Raw genomic sequence first — 17,169 nt, 5'->3', positions numbered from 1 at the left:
TTGGGAGGTTGTCAGATGAGCTATATGAAGCAATTTGATTGTTTTTTGTCAGTTGTTTTTTTTTTTTTCTTCAGTTTTAAAACAAGTCCCTATTTACTTCAGTTGTTTAGGAGAATGCTGCAATGCTATGAAGCTCCAGGAAATGTTTCATGGACTCACTCGACTTTTCAGCAACATGAGAACTTATCCTTTAATAGTATAAGGGATCAAATTGCTTGCAGAAGCTGAAGACAAAACATCGTTACATCGTTCAACGAGGAAAGTGAGCAACTTTTCAGTACAAGAACTCTAAAGACGATGGTCGAATTGCTAGTCATTTTTATTCATTTTTTGCATTGCTGGTACACTTGGAAAGATTCAGTTGCCAGCTCAAGAGAACAATAAGCAACATAAGCCAAGCAGTCCCCCTTCATATCTTCTATCAGGGCAACATGTTTTTTATTATTATTTTTTTTTCTTTTGTAGAAGCCACTAGTAAACCATTTGACACAGCTGAGAAGCTAACAGTTACAGTCCAAGGTCTGTAATGATGTCTTTAAAAAAGGCTGCAACAGTTAGGGAGAGAACACAGACAAAAAGCAACAAACCCTATATCTTGATTGTGCAAAGCACATTAACTATAAAAAGATATATATTTATATGTATATACAGCAAACAATTCTCTGTAAACATGTTAAGTATGTTAGTTTTCTGAAAACATGGTGTCATTTCATAAATACAGGCAACATTGGCATCCGCAAACATCACAAAAAGATAACATTCTGGGCTTTTAAATGCAGCCCATTGCCATAGAAACCGCAGAAACAAGGGCTGGAAAACACCCTCATCACACAATGTTTTAGTGTTTAGCATGGCATATTTGGTAACCTTTATAGATAGATGGTGTAGTTCAACTCTGTAGGAAAAAAATGTGCTTTTTCACATATTGGGAGGTGGAAAATAATGTTTTTATGTAATATGCCTACAAGAATACTAACATACAGTAATGGTATAACATGTAAGAAAATACAAAAATAAGATTAATACTGTCAATAATTGTACAAGAAAAATATTGTATTATTAAACAGAAGGAAAGTTAGGTTTTATGGGAGTTAGTGTCAATCTGGAGCAAACAACGAGCCAATTAGAGAGGAGGAAATGGATGCGCTTCTGGGTGTGAAGATGTTCCCTAACGCTTCTCGTCCAATAGGGTGGGTTACTTCACCGTTTATCAATAATCTCAGACCGCCTCTTGTCTCCTCAGCACCATTCATCTTCTGAACAACGCTTTGGTTGGAAATAATAATCTGCAAGTGCTATCAATACCAACATGGCACATTGTTACTGCTATAATTCATAACTCTGGTCAGTTGTTGAAAAAGTAGTGTATTTCTCTCAAATTACACCTCTGCAGTGACTTACTATATTTATGCTGAGCCTGCTCAAAGCCTCTTAATAAAAAGAACTAAATATTTATATTTCAACTTCAGTATTTTACAAGCTATGAAACAGTAGATGGTAGCTGTACTCTGAGTCATCTTGCGTGAGATTTGGCAGTTACAGCTATGTAGACACAGTATATTTATTATGGGCGAAATGAGAGCATTTCAAGCCCCCGCCCGCTTGTATAATCCCCTCCTTTAAACACACACACGTTCAGCTGCAGAAGCAAGTGGGTGACGGCCGCGCACGTCTCCAGCTCTTGTCTGAGGAGACGTCAGCTCAACAGGCAGAGAAACGACCACTAGACTAACTGCTGCCAGCATGACACATGCACCTTCCGTAGTTAAAACATGGCAGTTCGAAAAAACTTCAAAATACGTCTCTTTTTCAAATGGGGATGTCTGACATGGAAAAATATAGATACAAAAATGTTGAGCCAGTGTGTGTACTTAAATTTTGCCTCTGGGGCTTTGAAATCTTCTAATTCAGTGGGTGTGGACTGTAATGGCTGCAGCTCGGCCCACTCAGTGGCTCATCTCACGGAGCTGCCGGCCCTCGGTGGCACTTCACCCTGGACTTGTTCGACATTAGACTGCGATCAGTACTGGTGAAGGTAGGAGGGCCTGTGCTCGTGTTTGAGGGGGAAGGATTTAAAGCCCTTGGTCATGGGTTTGTGTTGTTGCTGCTGCTGCTGTTGTTGCTGCTGCTGCTGCTGCTGCTGCTGCTGTTGTTGCTGCTGGGTGAAGGGGAAACCAGAGGAGATGCCGGTGGAAGGGGAGCAGTCGCTGGCAGTGGACCACACGGGAGACTGCAGCATCTGCATGGAGTCGCTCCACTGGGAGGAAGGAGGGATGTTCATCTGGTACAAGGAAGAGCTGGGATTGGGCATGGTGTTGGTGTGGGTGTGGGTGGAGTGTTGCCATGGTGCTTTGGGAGGCCAGGTTTTAGTTTTGCTGTCCTGTGGAACACAGTGGATGGCAAAGGTCAATAACCAAACATACAGTTAGGACAAGGTCTTATCAGTCTCTTAAAAGCAGGAAAATCTGAATCCACACTGCACATGTAACAGGTTGTTCATCAAATGTATATACATGTTTCTACATAAAGAAGCTCCTTGCACAGCATTCTAAGTAATGAGGGGCTCATTTTTTACCTGGTTATCATCGCCGAGGTGATGGAGTGGTGGTGAGGGCAGGGTGCACACCTCTGGCTCCCCACAGCTGTGTTTTCTAAAAAAAATAACAGAGATTTACATTAGACCTTATAATGTACGGCAAAACAAATCAAAGCCAGTGGATGAGTTTGGGACCGACCTCCTTTGTTTAACTGCAGCTACAAGGTCCGGCCCAGAAAACATGGAGAACAGACTGTCGCCATTGGCTGAAGACGTCTCGTCGCTGGAGCTGGCCGAGTCCCCCTGATTGGCTGACCAGCTGCTGTTTACAGCCTCCCTGTGGACACAACCAGTGGAGGTGTAAGCACTGTTTCTAGTACACTCAACAGAAGGTACCACAGGGTCAAATTTATCTTGATGAGACACAATCTGCAAGAACGACATAGTAAACATTGACTTCTTCTCTTTGTGCTTTGGGGACTTGTGGGGTTAAAAGAAATCGTGGCATCTAATAAAAGTGGGACATGTTTGGTTGATGTGTTTTTAGACAATTTGGTTACACACGACTGTTTAATTGGCAGTGGATAACTATAAGCCATAGTATAACAGGGTCTAGAGGATCTCTGTCGCTGTATTAATGGGATTAAAAAGTGAAATCCTTTTCATAAACTGAGCATTTACGAGTGAGATGCCACAGCTGTGTAACAGCTGTTTGTTAACATCTGTCTCTCAGATTAGTCTCTCAGCAGGATGGTGTCGTTTCACACTTATGGGCTGAATTAAATGACAACAGTCATGATGAACGTGGTAAATTTCTCACATATCGATGATGATTTGCCACATTAAATCAAAACTGAATTGCTCAGCACTGTTGTGTACTATGACGAGACTTAAATAACCCTCCATCAGTTCAGCACTATGCTGCTCTCCAAAAGTACCCTGAACCATGGCAATAGGGATTTGATATGTGCGTGTCTGTGCACGTTTGTAGCTTGTTTCTCACATTTGTAAAGGCAAGAATGTTCTGTCTTACAGGAAAAAGAAAACTGTCATCTAACTGTTGCACATGCCAACATGACACTTTATGCATCAGTCATGAGTTTGGTATTAATTCCACCTTTCCTTTTATTTCTTTTCCATTTGTGTTTATGTTGTTTTCTCCTACAAAAGATGAGGGGCAGACTGTTTTCTGTAGAGCAGTGGACCAGTAACGAAGGCCAGATACCTACCCCTCACTGTAGTACTCTGGGTGGGACCAGGTCCTGTGCTGCTCGTCAGGCATTGGCCAGTTGCTTCGCGGGTTGCTGGGGCGACGGATGTGCTGCACCTGCCGTTTCTGCTGCATGGCCTGACTGACGCCGGCGACATAACGTGCAAACTCCGGATCGGAGCCAACTGTGTGTGGAAAGGGAGGATAAACACAACTGTGAGTTTCTGACACCCTCAGCTTTTCTCTTTCGCTCCCTGGAGCTCAATCCGTTTAGCCAGACTGTCGACCATAGCAGAAAAATCACAATGGCTGTAAGTCAACTCTGCACAATAGGCCTCGACTGCGATCAAAAGAGTCTGCTGCACTGTAAAAATAGCAACTGACACAGGCTAAATGCAGCATAAATCGTCAACTTACAGTCGCAGCTACATGTGGGGGAAAAACAGCTGCTCATACTATCTGACCTACATCGATTATGTTACTCAGATCTGCTCCAAAGGTGTCTGAAATCTGCTCTGATGGGTACAAGATTGTATATAAAAAGTTTATTATACATCGACTGGCAGCATGTTCTTAATGATTCTTTGTAATTTGCTCTCTTGACAGCACTACAGAGTGCTTTAGGCTAAAGACTTAAATAAGCAGGTGCATCATTTATCCCCAGTCATTACACTGCTTTGTTTTGATGCCATGATAATAATCTTTGTACAGTAACCTCTTTATGTTGCTATCAACTGATGACTGCAAACTAATTTTCTTTTATGAGATAATAAAGATGTTCATTTAGATGAGTAACTTTTTTATATGTCCGCTAGACACCCACTACAAACATCTTAATGGTTTCAACTGGACTATATGGACACTTAGACGGACCCTGTTTTGAACATCAGTCTCCTGGTAGAGTGAACAACTAACTAATCACTGCATTGTAAGTCGTAAAAATATTGCTAAGCTGCTTTTTTTTTTCATAATGAAGTGATTGTGTCAGCAAAGCTCCAGGCCTAACCCCCACTCTTACACTGCTGACATAACAGTCTGACTGAGGAGGATGGCAGGTCGAGACCAACACTCCTGTTTGGACGTCTCTTTGTGACCGAAGAGATGACGGCCCACAGTTAACCCCTCGCTGTGGCCTCTCACAGCACACTCACAATTCCATGCCATTTTCGATTAATTATTATTATTTCGTTTTTAGATCTGATTTCATAAAAATTAACAGATCATTTATGCCTTCGCAACTGTCATTTACGTTTTCACATTCTTCTAAAAGATAAGGCCATTTGACAACATGAGCTTACCTTTATCCTTGTGGCTTTCTGTGGAAAGGGTTAGGCAAGTTCAAACAATATTCACCAAAAATAAAGATTCCAGAGAGTTCAGCAAAAAATACCCTTCAGTGATTCAACAACAAACAAGAAAAGATAGAAATGTTAAAAATGTTGGTTTCTCAAATCTGTCCAGAGTAAACCCTCTTCCCAAACAAATCAATAAAGGATCTCTGAAAAATTGAATTCTCTCTGTTACCGATCAGTTGATTGTCTTTGTACACACAGAATAAGTGTCTGGAGGTTTAGCAGCAGGCTGCCGGTAAGCTAGCTGTGTCGTCTTTGAATTGATGTGGTTTTCTTTGGTTTCTTTGGACGGTGGAGAGAGGAAAAAAAAAAACTGGGAGAACCATTGATCCTACTTTTGTTTTCGATGATCAAAATTTAAAGCTCATTTAGATACATTTTTGATTTAAAACTGAAATCGTGACACGTCAACTTCAGAAAAATGCTGCTTGGAACATTTACCACTTCACTTCACAGAGAAGACTGCAGATATCTAATGAAACTACCCACTTTAGCATTATTTGCATCCCAAAGTCTGGGTCATCGTCTACATAAATCGGGTGTGAATTTGTGGATTACTTCATGTTTTTGGATCTGGATTTGGATCTCACCTGCAGGGTCAAAGGGCAGCGTGTCTCCCAGGACCCCGAACACTCCTTCACTCTGGTCCCTGTTTGGCCAGGTATTGTTGCGGGGCCCCTGCGGCTTCTGGCCTAGCATCTCTGACACGACACTGTCCATGTAGGTGCTGACCAGGCCCAGACTATACAGATCTGAGCTCAAATCCGGCAGACCAGGAGAGCCCCACTGCCCGATTGGACCCAGGGGTGACAGTCCTGCTGGGGGGCCTTGCGGTGGGGGCTGTTGCCCAGACGTGCCGAGCCACTTGCTTGCAACTCTTTGCTGTGGCAGGACCTGTGGTGGGGTCTGCTGAGGAGGAAGCTGAGGAGGAGGTGGCTGCTGCTGACTGATAGGCTGCAGGAGGTGCTGGTAGTACTGCAGGGCCTGTGGGGAGGGCTGTTGAGGTGGAGGAGGGGGCTGCTGCTGCTGCTGGGGTTGTTGCTGCGGAGGAGGTGGCTGAGGTTGTGGCTGAGGCTGCTGCTTCTGCACCGCCTGGGGCTGAGGCTGGGGCTGTGGCTGGGACAGGGTCTGAGCTGGGGGCTGCAGGGCGTTGTGAGAGATCGATTGAGAAGTTGGCGGAGGTCCACTCGGAGGCTTCAGCTCAGCAGGGTTTGCAGACGCCACAGAGTTCCTCCTCTTGACCAGGGGCGAAGCCTGCTGGGATTTTCCCATGTTGAATCCTGAGAGAAAGTCGATGACATCCTGCATCTCTTGGTCAGTTGGCAGGTTCATCCCCTGGTCCTCGCACACGGAGCCGTTGGCCAGCTGGCTTAACTGGGTAGAGTCAGGGGTGCAGGACAAGCTGCTCATCTGCAGGATGCTCTGTAGCCTCCCGTCACTGTGACCCAGGCTCTTGGCCTTGTCCTCAGAGCTACTGGATGTTAGCATGCTGCGAGATGGCGTGCTAGGGATGGAGTAACTGCCCCCACTATTAGAGCTGGATGACACTTTCTTGGTAAACTTGGAAGTCAGCTTGGATATTGTTTTGGGCAATCCACTGGAGGTCTTGGAGGTGGTGCCTGGAGGCAGGTCTACCTGACCGCCATACTCTGGAATCTCCCGCTGCAGCTGGATCTGAATCGTGGGCAGGGCTTGCTCTCTTTTGAAGGGAAGAGAAAGACAGGTTTTTAATCACTTATATTTCTAACTCATGATGAAACTACTGAGGATAAGCATTATTAGTGCCATTAGACTGTGTGTAAAGAGCGACGACTGACAGGACGAGGCAGGATGAAAAGGAGGCATGTTGGACAGTAATGATTTGAGGCTTATTACTGTGGCATCGCTGTCACATACTTTTTAATGGACTTTAATGAACTGACAAAGTACACTGAGTGGGATACAAACACAGCCGTTTTAACAGCTTTCAAACTATTAATCAGGAAAATTACCTGCACGGACACACATTTGTGTTACCATGGTTACCAAATGGACACCTAACCCAAGTGAACCAGACTAACCGGACAAATGCGCTGAGCTTGGGTGAAACCACTCTCAATCTCAAAAGATAGTATACACATCACCGGTACAGGAAGGCACAATGTAAATCTAGTCGACTGAAATTAAACGGCTATCATCATTTAACATTCACTCACTTTCTCTCCTTCCACCTGTTGATGTCAAACACTGCTGTGTACAGCACGTCTACAAGACCAAGTGTCTTCTCCGGGTCCAAGCTCCGCTGGAGCAGGGACATAGTGGCTGGGTCCTCCTTCAGACACCTGAAATGTACACACACACACACACACACACACACACACACACATATGACATGACAGGACAGGACATGAACACCAAATCTAACAGAATGTCTTGCACACAAAAGCCCAGGTGCATTTGCTGAAGAGAACAATATGTGACAACTGATATTCATAAACAAGAAAAGAAGAGCCAAACAAAACCCGACAGGCTTTAGTGTATTCATCGTAACCACATCTCAGCTGCACAGAGGTGGAAATACAAAAACGCGTGTCCTTACCTTGACGCTAATTCAAAGTCACACCATCTTGCCACCAATGACAACTACAATACGGTTTGTGCATTGCTTCCCTTTTCTCAACCTTGGGCTGCTCCAAACCACAATGACACTTCCATTTTCTTGTGTTAAAATTCAAGATGTTTACACTTTTGTCACAGCCGTCTTGAGCACTGACTGTGAAACCCAGCACAGGGCATAAAATAATGCCAGTGCCTAAGTATAGTAACATACTCCTGAAGTATGGTTTATGCAAATGTGTAAAAAATATATTATAATGGTGCAGAGCAGCTTTGTGTAGTCATGACTATTAAATCTGGTGTATTAAACAGATTTTCCATTCCCCTTCACTGTGTTGTGAACGCAAGCTCTACCCCATTTAGGGAAGACCATCTCTGACTGCTTTACCTATGCAATAATCAAATTAGTGTTCCCGTGTAACATTACTAATTTCTTGAATTGTCGAAGACAAGCGAATAAGATTCGAGTATTAACTGAGCAGGAAAAGTTTCACAGTTGGACGACTACTTCTTTTAAAACAAAGTCTCTTGATGTGCTTACCATGTAGAGGGAACCTGGACCACCACCTTGGATCCCTCAAGAGTGATCTGTGGAGCGTAGGCCTCCTTGTTCTCAATCTGGGCTGTATCAACAACCACCTGTTGGGACACAAAAACACACCTACATAAGCATCTCCTGACAGAATGGATTTACTTTAGAGCCCTTTATTTCCTCATCGTCAATTTTGCTTGTGCAAGGAACCCACAAAGGATTAGAGCATACTGTCTGACTCTTTACACACACAGCAAACTAAAACAATTTCCCCCCGTGTCATGCAATTCAACACAACTGACATGGACTTGAAACAAAACACACTCCGATTCAGCCCTGTTGCCAGGGCCAAAAGCTTTTCACTGGTGTTCAGCATTAATTTCCCAGAGAGGCAGTTCAAGGTGAGGAAACCAAACGCATTCAGTCAGCCAGTGACAACAAACAGGCCAGCCTTCCTGCCTGCTGCTAGTCAAATTTATTTGCCAGTTCTTTGAAAGTGGCCTTGGCTCCTCGACATCCCCGCAGCTGGGTCACAAAGAGGGAGGGAAGGCGGGAGGAGTCTGTTTCCCGTATTGCAGGAAGTTACCCTATTGTTATTTTTAAAAAAAGAAAAAAAACAGGTGTATCCTCGGAAACCCCTGGCTACCCATGTGAGAGAGCCAAGCACACACACACACAGTCCGTCAGCCATGTCGAAAACACATACGACACAAGGTCACTGGGGTCAGGAAGGTGGAGGAACAACAGCAAAATTAGAAAAGATCAACTTCTTTGCTGTGCCATGAAGGAAAATGGGAGTCGCTGGTGAGAAATGTTTCCAGGAACGACAGCAGAACAGATGAACAAACGGTGATTCTGACAGTGACCGTAAAAAGGGAGGAGAAAGACTGTGTGTGTCGGGAGGTATGAATAGTGCATGACAGTGAGTGTATGATGAGTGTACGAATATGCAAGTGTGGAGAAGATACAAAGTGTGAATGTGTGTGTGTCCCATGCATGCTGCTGTGTGATCTATTTTGAGTTGAGTGGCCATGGGTTCAGATAAGGAGGTAATGCAAAGCGTTCATCCATCATCCAGGGATTGTTTTACAGTTAGCACGGCGCTGGCAGGGCTGGATGGGAACACTGCTTCAGCCTGACATACAAAACAGTGCAGACCACACAGAGGAAATAAACATCGGAGCATAAACACTCTGGTGTTACTCAGAGGAGAGTCCTGCCGCTGACCCTCCCTCCCCGTGACTCTCCTTTTCATAAGGAGTGGGGAGGAGGGGGAGTTGTGTTTGCAGATCCACCCAGGCGAGCCCATCCTTCACCCACATGCTGCAGGAATGTTTCTTCTCTTTTGTGTCTCTCTGGTGTTTGTTTACACCTCTCGGCTGCCTCAAAGCGAGCGGACAGATCTCCTCATCTCCATTACAAATCTGACAAACAATGGGATGCAAGGTGCCAAACCCACAGACGCACAAAAGGAGAGGACTCAGTAACTTAAGCAGAAGTGTCAGTGAAGAACAACAGGCCTGTTCTCGTTAGCGTGCCGCCTCCTCTCCACTGCTGTGTAGTATCAACTACACTGTGGTGATGGATGTTAACAAGGGCGAAATACTGAATGAAGGTCCAACAGAGAACTTTCGCCACAACCCTTTGTCTTCGTAAATCTCGCTCAAACTAAATTTTGAAAATTGGATTGAAAAAATTAAAACTGTCCTTTTAAAACATAAATATCCATTTAGATCCAACTAGTATAAAGATGTTGCACTCTATTTAAAATAAATACACTTCTATGACAACAGGCTAAAAAATTTGAGAATTCCCCTATTTGACCGCCAGTGTGTCAATTTCTTTGAGAAATACAGTTTTATTGTAGCCGCCCTGGTCTGCAGCATTTCTACTCACCAGACCAGCCTGGGCAAACAGCAGCTGGACAGCTGTCTTGCAGGCTCCTCTCCAACTGGATGGGCAGACTTGGTTGAGGACCTCGGTGACGGGAGAGTCATCCCTCGGGGTCACTCCGTTCTGGCCCAGCGCTTCCTTAATGAGCTGCAGCATTGTGTGCTGAGGAGACAAAACACAAGCAGTCTGCCATCACTGTCTGCTGATGTTACAATACAGATGCCACAAACAACAACTGCAGCTATCACTAATGTGTGTGTCTACTGAGGTTCTCACTCAAAACAAAAGTGATCTTTTTTTTTTTAAACTACCGACCCAGAAAAAAGTTGTGACTTTAACCCTTTTTAAGTAACTGACAGTCAGACAGCTGACCAGCTGAGTCGGGGGCCATACCGTTTTCAGTTTGAGGTTTTCAGCCGCTGACTCGTTGAAGGACACTCCTTTGAGGAAATGTGAGCCGATCTGTACAGGGATGGTGGGCAGCTCACACTGGATGGGCTGGGAGGTGGTCTGCATCCTGCCAGCCTGCTGGGCCTCCGCATCACTGCAGCAGCACTGCACACAAACACACACACGAGCATGTAAACAGTGCAAAACAGAAAAAAAAACATTGACACACAACATTATAACTAAGGAAAGGAAAACCAATAGCCTTTCGGGAGAATTTGCCCATTTCAAAGAATCAAAATCTACAGTTGTATTGTCTTGTTATACTGTAGATAACCTTTCATTACCTCATTCCATTAATCTTTAAACATTTTTACTGACTCTTTGAGAGTAAACCCACCTGTAAGGCTGCCTCCACAGCTTTGGGGTTAAGATGAAAGCCAGCCTTCAGTGCGTACTCACTATGGCCCAGGCTCTCTAGTGCTGCTTTGTAGGCCTGGAGATAGAGAGAAAACATGAGCAGCTATCAGTCCAACATTACTCACATCACAAGGAACAAAAGGTTTTAATCCCACCACTTCCCTGGTAATGCAGTTTCATTAATGACACCATCAAGTTCCACCCGGATTATGAAATCAAATTTACTATACTTTAAATTTCAGGATTCATCTAAATCTACGAGCCACTGCAGTAACAGTACTATTCTTCCCTGCACTGGTCTTTGTACCTGTAAAGCATTGTCAATCTTTATGTTGAGGTCCTTCAGCTGGTGTTCAGGGATGGTGGTGTTGTTGGAGCAGAAGAGCTGCTGAACCTGGATGCCTGCCAGGCAGCCATCCTGGCCCCTCTCTCTCAGCCTGGCCATAGCCTGAGGGCACAGCAGAGTACTGGGTCAGAGTGTAAGCAGGAGCATCTAACTACTACAGCACAGTCTCACAGAGGAATGCAAGAAATACTTGAAAGTAAGTGGAATGTACTGCAAAATTAGATGACAAACAATTAAATAAAGAGATTTCCAAGTGATCTTAAGCAACAAAACATACAACAAAGGGTCTTTTTAAAAAGGATAGCAGGAGGTTTTAAAGGCAAAGTTTCTCAAACACTACAAAAAAAAAAAACAACAAAAACAGATGTTAAGAACAGGGAAATACAATGTTTAGATGATAAAAAGCATGTGTGGAGATTCTGAAAAAGAGTCCTGGCCACCGCCCTCTGCCTAAACGCTCCCCCAGCCTCATTCTACCAGGGTCTATCGAGGCCTGGTCCCCTCCAGGCCCAACGCTCTGCATGCCAGGGCTTAACAGATCAATCAACCTACTATTCTCCTCTCTGGCTCACTTTATACAACAGAGCTCAAAATGGGCCAGTGGGGCTGATTAGTTTGGGGATTAGTTAGGTCCTCTTACAAAACTGCCTCCTTTACATGGGTTGAGGTTTAGAGGGGTACAGAACAAATCACTGCGGGTTCACAGACAAACTGCGGCCCAAAAAAAGAGGAAATAGGAAATTGAGACTGGAAATTGTAAACGGTGGTATTTCTCAGGAATGTGGAACAAGTCAGCTTTTCACCTCACACAGACAAACCCCATATTTCCGAGGCCCAGACCAGGAAGAGTTCCTGGGGCACCCTGTGGCTGCATACCTGAGCTGCACCTTTCCATGAGCGGGAAGCTTCCTCCAGCTCTGTGAGAGGCCCGAGGTCGGAGCTTTGGGAGCGGGCGTTGGCACAACGCTCCTGGGCCTGGGCAAGAGCCTCTGCCAGGCAGGACTGAGCCACAGGCTGGACCTTCTGTAAAGCCTGTGATAGAAACTGGAAATGGACCTGCATTACCGTGAGGAAGCACCGACCCAGCACCTGGAAAGAGATGACAGAGATGACGGTTACAACATACCTCATTCTTAGCATGCTAGAGTACCTGCGTCATGACGTTTGACACACCAAACAATATGGACGCCCGCAGGCTATGAAACCAACATGCATGTCCACATGCCTCAGCGGCTGGTTAAACAACCAATGAACAACCAACTTCTTTGCTAACAAAGTGAGCTTATGTTATTGTTACATTTTCGAGACCTTGAGGACAGAGGACATCAGGCTTGACAGATAAAGTGCAGCTGTTGTGGTGTAAAATCTGTAAGAAACATAAACTTGTTCATTCACTTAGAAAAATATTATTAATTACAAGGCCTGGTATTTCCCTTGGAATGAGCTGCAGCCGATACTACTCAAGAAATAATAGTTACAGAGTACATTTTCACAAAATAATCTAACAACATTAATTGTTGCACTCAAGTATATAAAATGTTTTTGTTGCCAGCATATCACATGAACTATATCAGCAGATTGTTTTCAGGCTGCTTCTTTTAAAACAATAATAAAATGATTCAGTAGGAAAAAACTAAAGGAATGAGGATGAGGACACCTGGAGTGTTGTCCTCCTCCCACATGATACGCGATTATATTTTCGGCTGTTGGATAAACAAGATTGTGTTGTGTCATCTCCTCTTTAGAAAAACATTCGTTCAACTTGTTTCGGTACCGTTTGCCACAAAAAAATACCATTATAGTAAAGCTGCTTTTGAACTAAAAATCTGACAGTCAAGGTTGTGTCACGAAGCACGAATCAGTAGAGTACATCTTTCAAAATAAAATTTAAAAAACCTTGCAGACTCCATTTAACTTAACATGTGCATGTGTTTGCATTTGTGATTGACTGCATGCAGATATCAAATATCTGTGAATGAGTACAGTGTGCATTTGTATTTGCAAGCCAAAGACAGACGGAGAACATACTGGATTGAAGTATGTCAGTGTGAAAGAGGGAGCGAGGGAAAGTTTGCCGATTTAAACTTAAAGACTGTAGAAATAAACGGACAAAATTGGTCATCGGAGTAGAAACTCAATTTCTCAGTAGAGAAAACAGTAGCATCCCAGGGGAAAGGGGAAACTACTACGGTTTTTCAGTGTTCAATAGATTTTCTCATTGTTGTCTCAGTCGCAGCTTATTCAGTGTTTATCGCAGGTTTAGCAAAACATTTTTACCTACATGTATTTATCTCATTTAAACAGCAGATATAGTATTTAAATTGAGTAGTCATTTCTAATGTAATCAAGAAAAAAAAAGTTGAATGTACGTGTATGTGTGTGTGTTTGTTTGGTGAGAGAATAGTCCGAACTCGGAGGCTGCAAAATAAGAGAAACAGGACACCACAGGCTCCACCATGGTCACAGGGTTTTCTTTTTCAGCTACCTGCTGAAAATATCTCAGGGGGGAGGCTGAGTTGTAAAGACAGAAATATGCTGCTGCTGTCTGATGGCAGACAGGAACAACAGGACGCAGCTACATTCATTCTTCGACGCCACACTTCATGGAGACCAAAACCAAACTGTGGCCTGAAACCTCAACTTGTTTTCATAACATCTACCGAACAGGAAGTGATGGCAAATCCATCGTCCTCTTTGGAGTGTTTGAGTCACGACTGGAGCTTTGACACTGTGGAGAAACAGTGACATGTGACATCTCTAATGTGATTACGCTAATAAATGAATTGCTAATGGGAGCAGGCCGATCCTTAAAAAACAGAAACGGGATCAAAAGTCAATGTCTTTTTCCCTTCCACAAATTATCCTCTGAAGGAGGAAAAGTCAAGGGATCACCAGAGTTAGTACGATATATCATCTGGGGACCATGAATAGCTGTAAAAGTTGAGATATTTTCACAGAGAAAAGTTGGATCTGCTGCTGACGCTAGAGCAAAAGTCAGAACATTGTAAAACTAAGTCGTAAATTTAATTTCACTTCACCACATCGAATAGCTGTCAACATATTTTCAGTAAGGACAGAAATGGCAGAGCAATCGGGAGACAGACCGACCATCAGTACAGCCGTCCTGCAAGCGCTGCTTGTAAACACCAGCTGTAAAATGAGTCTTTAAACTCAGACCTGTGGAGGGGTGATATACTTCTTATCCCTTCACCTACTCTGAGCTTTCTCTGGGAGGCTTCATAAACACAGGCACAGATCCAGTGTGTGCACCAGATGAGAAATTCCTACGCCTGCTGTTGACGTTGGGCAGCTTATCAGAACTCAATCACTCAACGACGACTTAGTGTGTATGTAAAGTCGACAAATAATAAGATAACAGAAGACACATAAAGCCTGATAATGAAGCTTGGACACAATCCATGACACAGCCAAACAATCCAACTAATATCACCTGCAGTGAAAACTAATGAAGAGCATGCAATAGCATGAACACTGACGATAAGATCAAATGCAACTCAAAGTGTTAGAAAGTCATCTACAATAACCAAGTGGGGAAAAAGAATGAGGCCATGGCTACAGCACGAGATAATGGATAACACATGTGATTGGCTCTGCAGTATCCCACACAGTCATGGAAAATATGAGAAATAAGAGTGTAGCAGAGCCAAGCTTTCTACGTTGGGCCCCTCTCAAGCCCAAACAAGGCGAATCATGAACCAATCAACATTTATACTTCTATTTTCTGAGAACACCTGCACTGTACTACGAAAGTGGTGAAATCTGGACCTCTGCTAGAGAAAAGGGAGTGTGAGGATGTTATAATAACCAGATGGTCATGTCATGTTGCACCACTGCCTGATCTGCAAATAACAGCCTACCATGGTCAGTAAAAGTCTTAAGTCTTCTGCTGGCTCACTGTCTCTTATTTTTCAATGCTTTTTCTGGGTCTCCGCTTTTATACAATCACACCAGGGAAACAGGAAGGTCACGACTGCCTTACTCCTGAATTTCTTCACTTACATTCAAACTGACTTCATGTGGAACTTGAAAGTCAGCCCGGATTGGATTATATCAGCTAAATAAGCAGGTGTGAAACATTTAGAAATGATATCTCCTAGCTTGGTTCAAGTGTGGCTTCTCTTCTTCTTCTCATGATGAGGCTAAAATGGGTAGGGAGCCTCACTTTAGAGTAACTAATGCTAATTTCTATGTTCTTCCCACTCTAATTTTGTCTCTTTCCAAAATACATAATTAAAAACAGCCAAGGAATAACTCCTACAACCAAATACATCACATGTTCCACTTCAATTACATGAAGCCCTCATATGATATGGCCATATTTCAGGAACAAACCATCAACTGTATTAAAAAACACGCCATGAGTGTTTTTAACAGCTGAAGACAAAGGGGCTGTTTTTTCGAATGTGTTTCTAGTGTACACGGGTCGGCTGGGGGAACCTATGCAGTCATCTGACTAGAGCAGCCATGAAGGTTTCTCTGGTTGTGGAGACTTCTCTGTCCGCCTCTGGTCTCCGCTCTGTGGTCTAAACTTACAAGCTCGGCAAACGGCCTCTAAACAAACCGTGACATTTTCATGCATATTTGGCAGTGGAGTCACTCTGAGCAGCCAGGGAGCCGGACTCCGATTTGGAAAAAAGAAGTGGTTTGTTTTGCAGACTGCACTGACCTGAACTTTTGGGGGCTCTTGGTAAAAAAAAACAAAAAAAAAATAGGGGGCGAAAGAAAGAAAGAAAGAGGAGAGGGAGAAGTGAGCTCAGGAACACAAGGGGTAAAGCTTCACATACCACAACTCCCCAAACTCAGAAATGCATTTGGTTCGTTCTGAAGACCTCATAATACATCCAGCTGCCAAACAGCATTCCTCGACCCGTGCAGACAAAGGAAAATCCCTTTTACAGTCACAAATACATCACATTGTAAGGAACAGACTGAATTAGCAGCAATTATTGCGCACTAGGTCTCAACAAGTTCAGCCAGTGTGTGTACGCAGAACTTAGTAGTGTAGATATTAGTCGAAAAGCCGTGCTCTACTTGTGTGAACACAAACTATCCCGTGGATGACTAGTCGCAAAGCCTTTTGCCATTAAATCAATTATAGCTGCACGTGACAATATTTTTATCGCTTGATCGTCTCCAGCTTTCACTGATATGTTTACTTTATATTGTTGAAACGTCTTTTCTGTCCAGCTAATAATAACAATTGTTAATTAATAATCATTTGTGACAGTCTACTTTGGCAAACACAGCCCTACAACAGTTAAAAAAAACATTTTCAGTACTGTGAATACAAACATCTTGTGGGATTATAATAATTCTCTTTCTGTGCCATTTAACCTCACTATTTTTTGTTCATGTGTAACTGGCACTACATACTTCACTTTACCAACATAATATTATTGTGTACGTGCAGTGTTTTCTCAGAGGTTAATGCAACGAACACACTCAAATACCATCATTGTAAGGTGAAGTATTAATGTGTTTCCTTCTGTGCTTTAACAAATGTACCCTTTATGCCCAGGGCCAGACAGCAAGAGTGAGTGCCAAGCCATGCGGTCTAAACTTTCACAGACTTGGGCTTCCTCTAATATTCATCTGTGCATATCCACGACCACAGAGAGTCAGATTTACTGACTGCGGTGCAAAAGTGTTTCCTGTTTTGGGCTCAGCCACATCCACTGAGGTCCTGCTGCCCTTCTAGTGTCTTGGCCGCAACCATGTACCCGCTCGCTGCTACATGCTAAAGGATTAAAGAAACACTAATAACTCCAAATATTTCTGCGTAACACTGGAGTGTTTCACCTAACAGAGTCACCTGTGGCTCATTGCCACAGAGTGGACATTATTCCTTGTCCTAATCCTTACATGTATTTCTAATTT

The 17,169-nt window shown here is 43.6% G+C and overlaps 1 protein-coding gene across 1 annotated transcript in view; it reads right to left on the bottom strand.

The window, feature by feature from the left end:
- Positions 1-301: 301 nt before the first annotated feature.
- The window catches only part of garre1 (granule associated Rac and RHOG effector 1), a 32,850-nt gene continuing 15,982 nt past the window's right edge, over positions 302-17,169 (bottom strand). The window contains exons 3-14 of the mRNA XM_084358384.1: positions 12,148-12,360; positions 11,233-11,373; positions 10,906-11,001; positions 10,512-10,673; positions 10,122-10,280; positions 8,235-8,332; positions 7,294-7,419; positions 5,689-6,797; positions 3,766-3,931; positions 2,736-2,873; positions 2,576-2,651; positions 302-2,380 (exon numbers count right to left, since the gene is read on the bottom strand). Of these exons, the coding sequence (XP_084214510.1) occupies positions 2,021-2,380; positions 2,576-2,651; positions 2,736-2,873; positions 3,766-3,931; positions 5,689-6,797; positions 7,294-7,419; positions 8,235-8,332; positions 10,122-10,280; positions 10,512-10,673; positions 10,906-11,001; positions 11,233-11,373; positions 12,148-12,360 (2,844 nt within the window). The 3' untranslated portion in view covers positions 302-2,020. The remainder of the gene's footprint in view (positions 2,381-2,575; positions 2,652-2,735; positions 2,874-3,765; positions 3,932-5,688; positions 6,798-7,293; positions 7,420-8,234; positions 8,333-10,121; positions 10,281-10,511; positions 10,674-10,905; positions 11,002-11,232; positions 11,374-12,147; positions 12,361-17,169) is intronic.

Source organism: Pagrus pagrus (genome assembly GCF_965226575.1).
Source record: "Pagrus pagrus genome assembly, chromosome: 1".
NCBI lineage: Eukaryota > Metazoa > Chordata > Actinopteri > Spariformes > Sparidae > Pagrus > Pagrus pagrus.
This window is presented reverse-complemented; position numbering and strand designations above follow the sequence as displayed.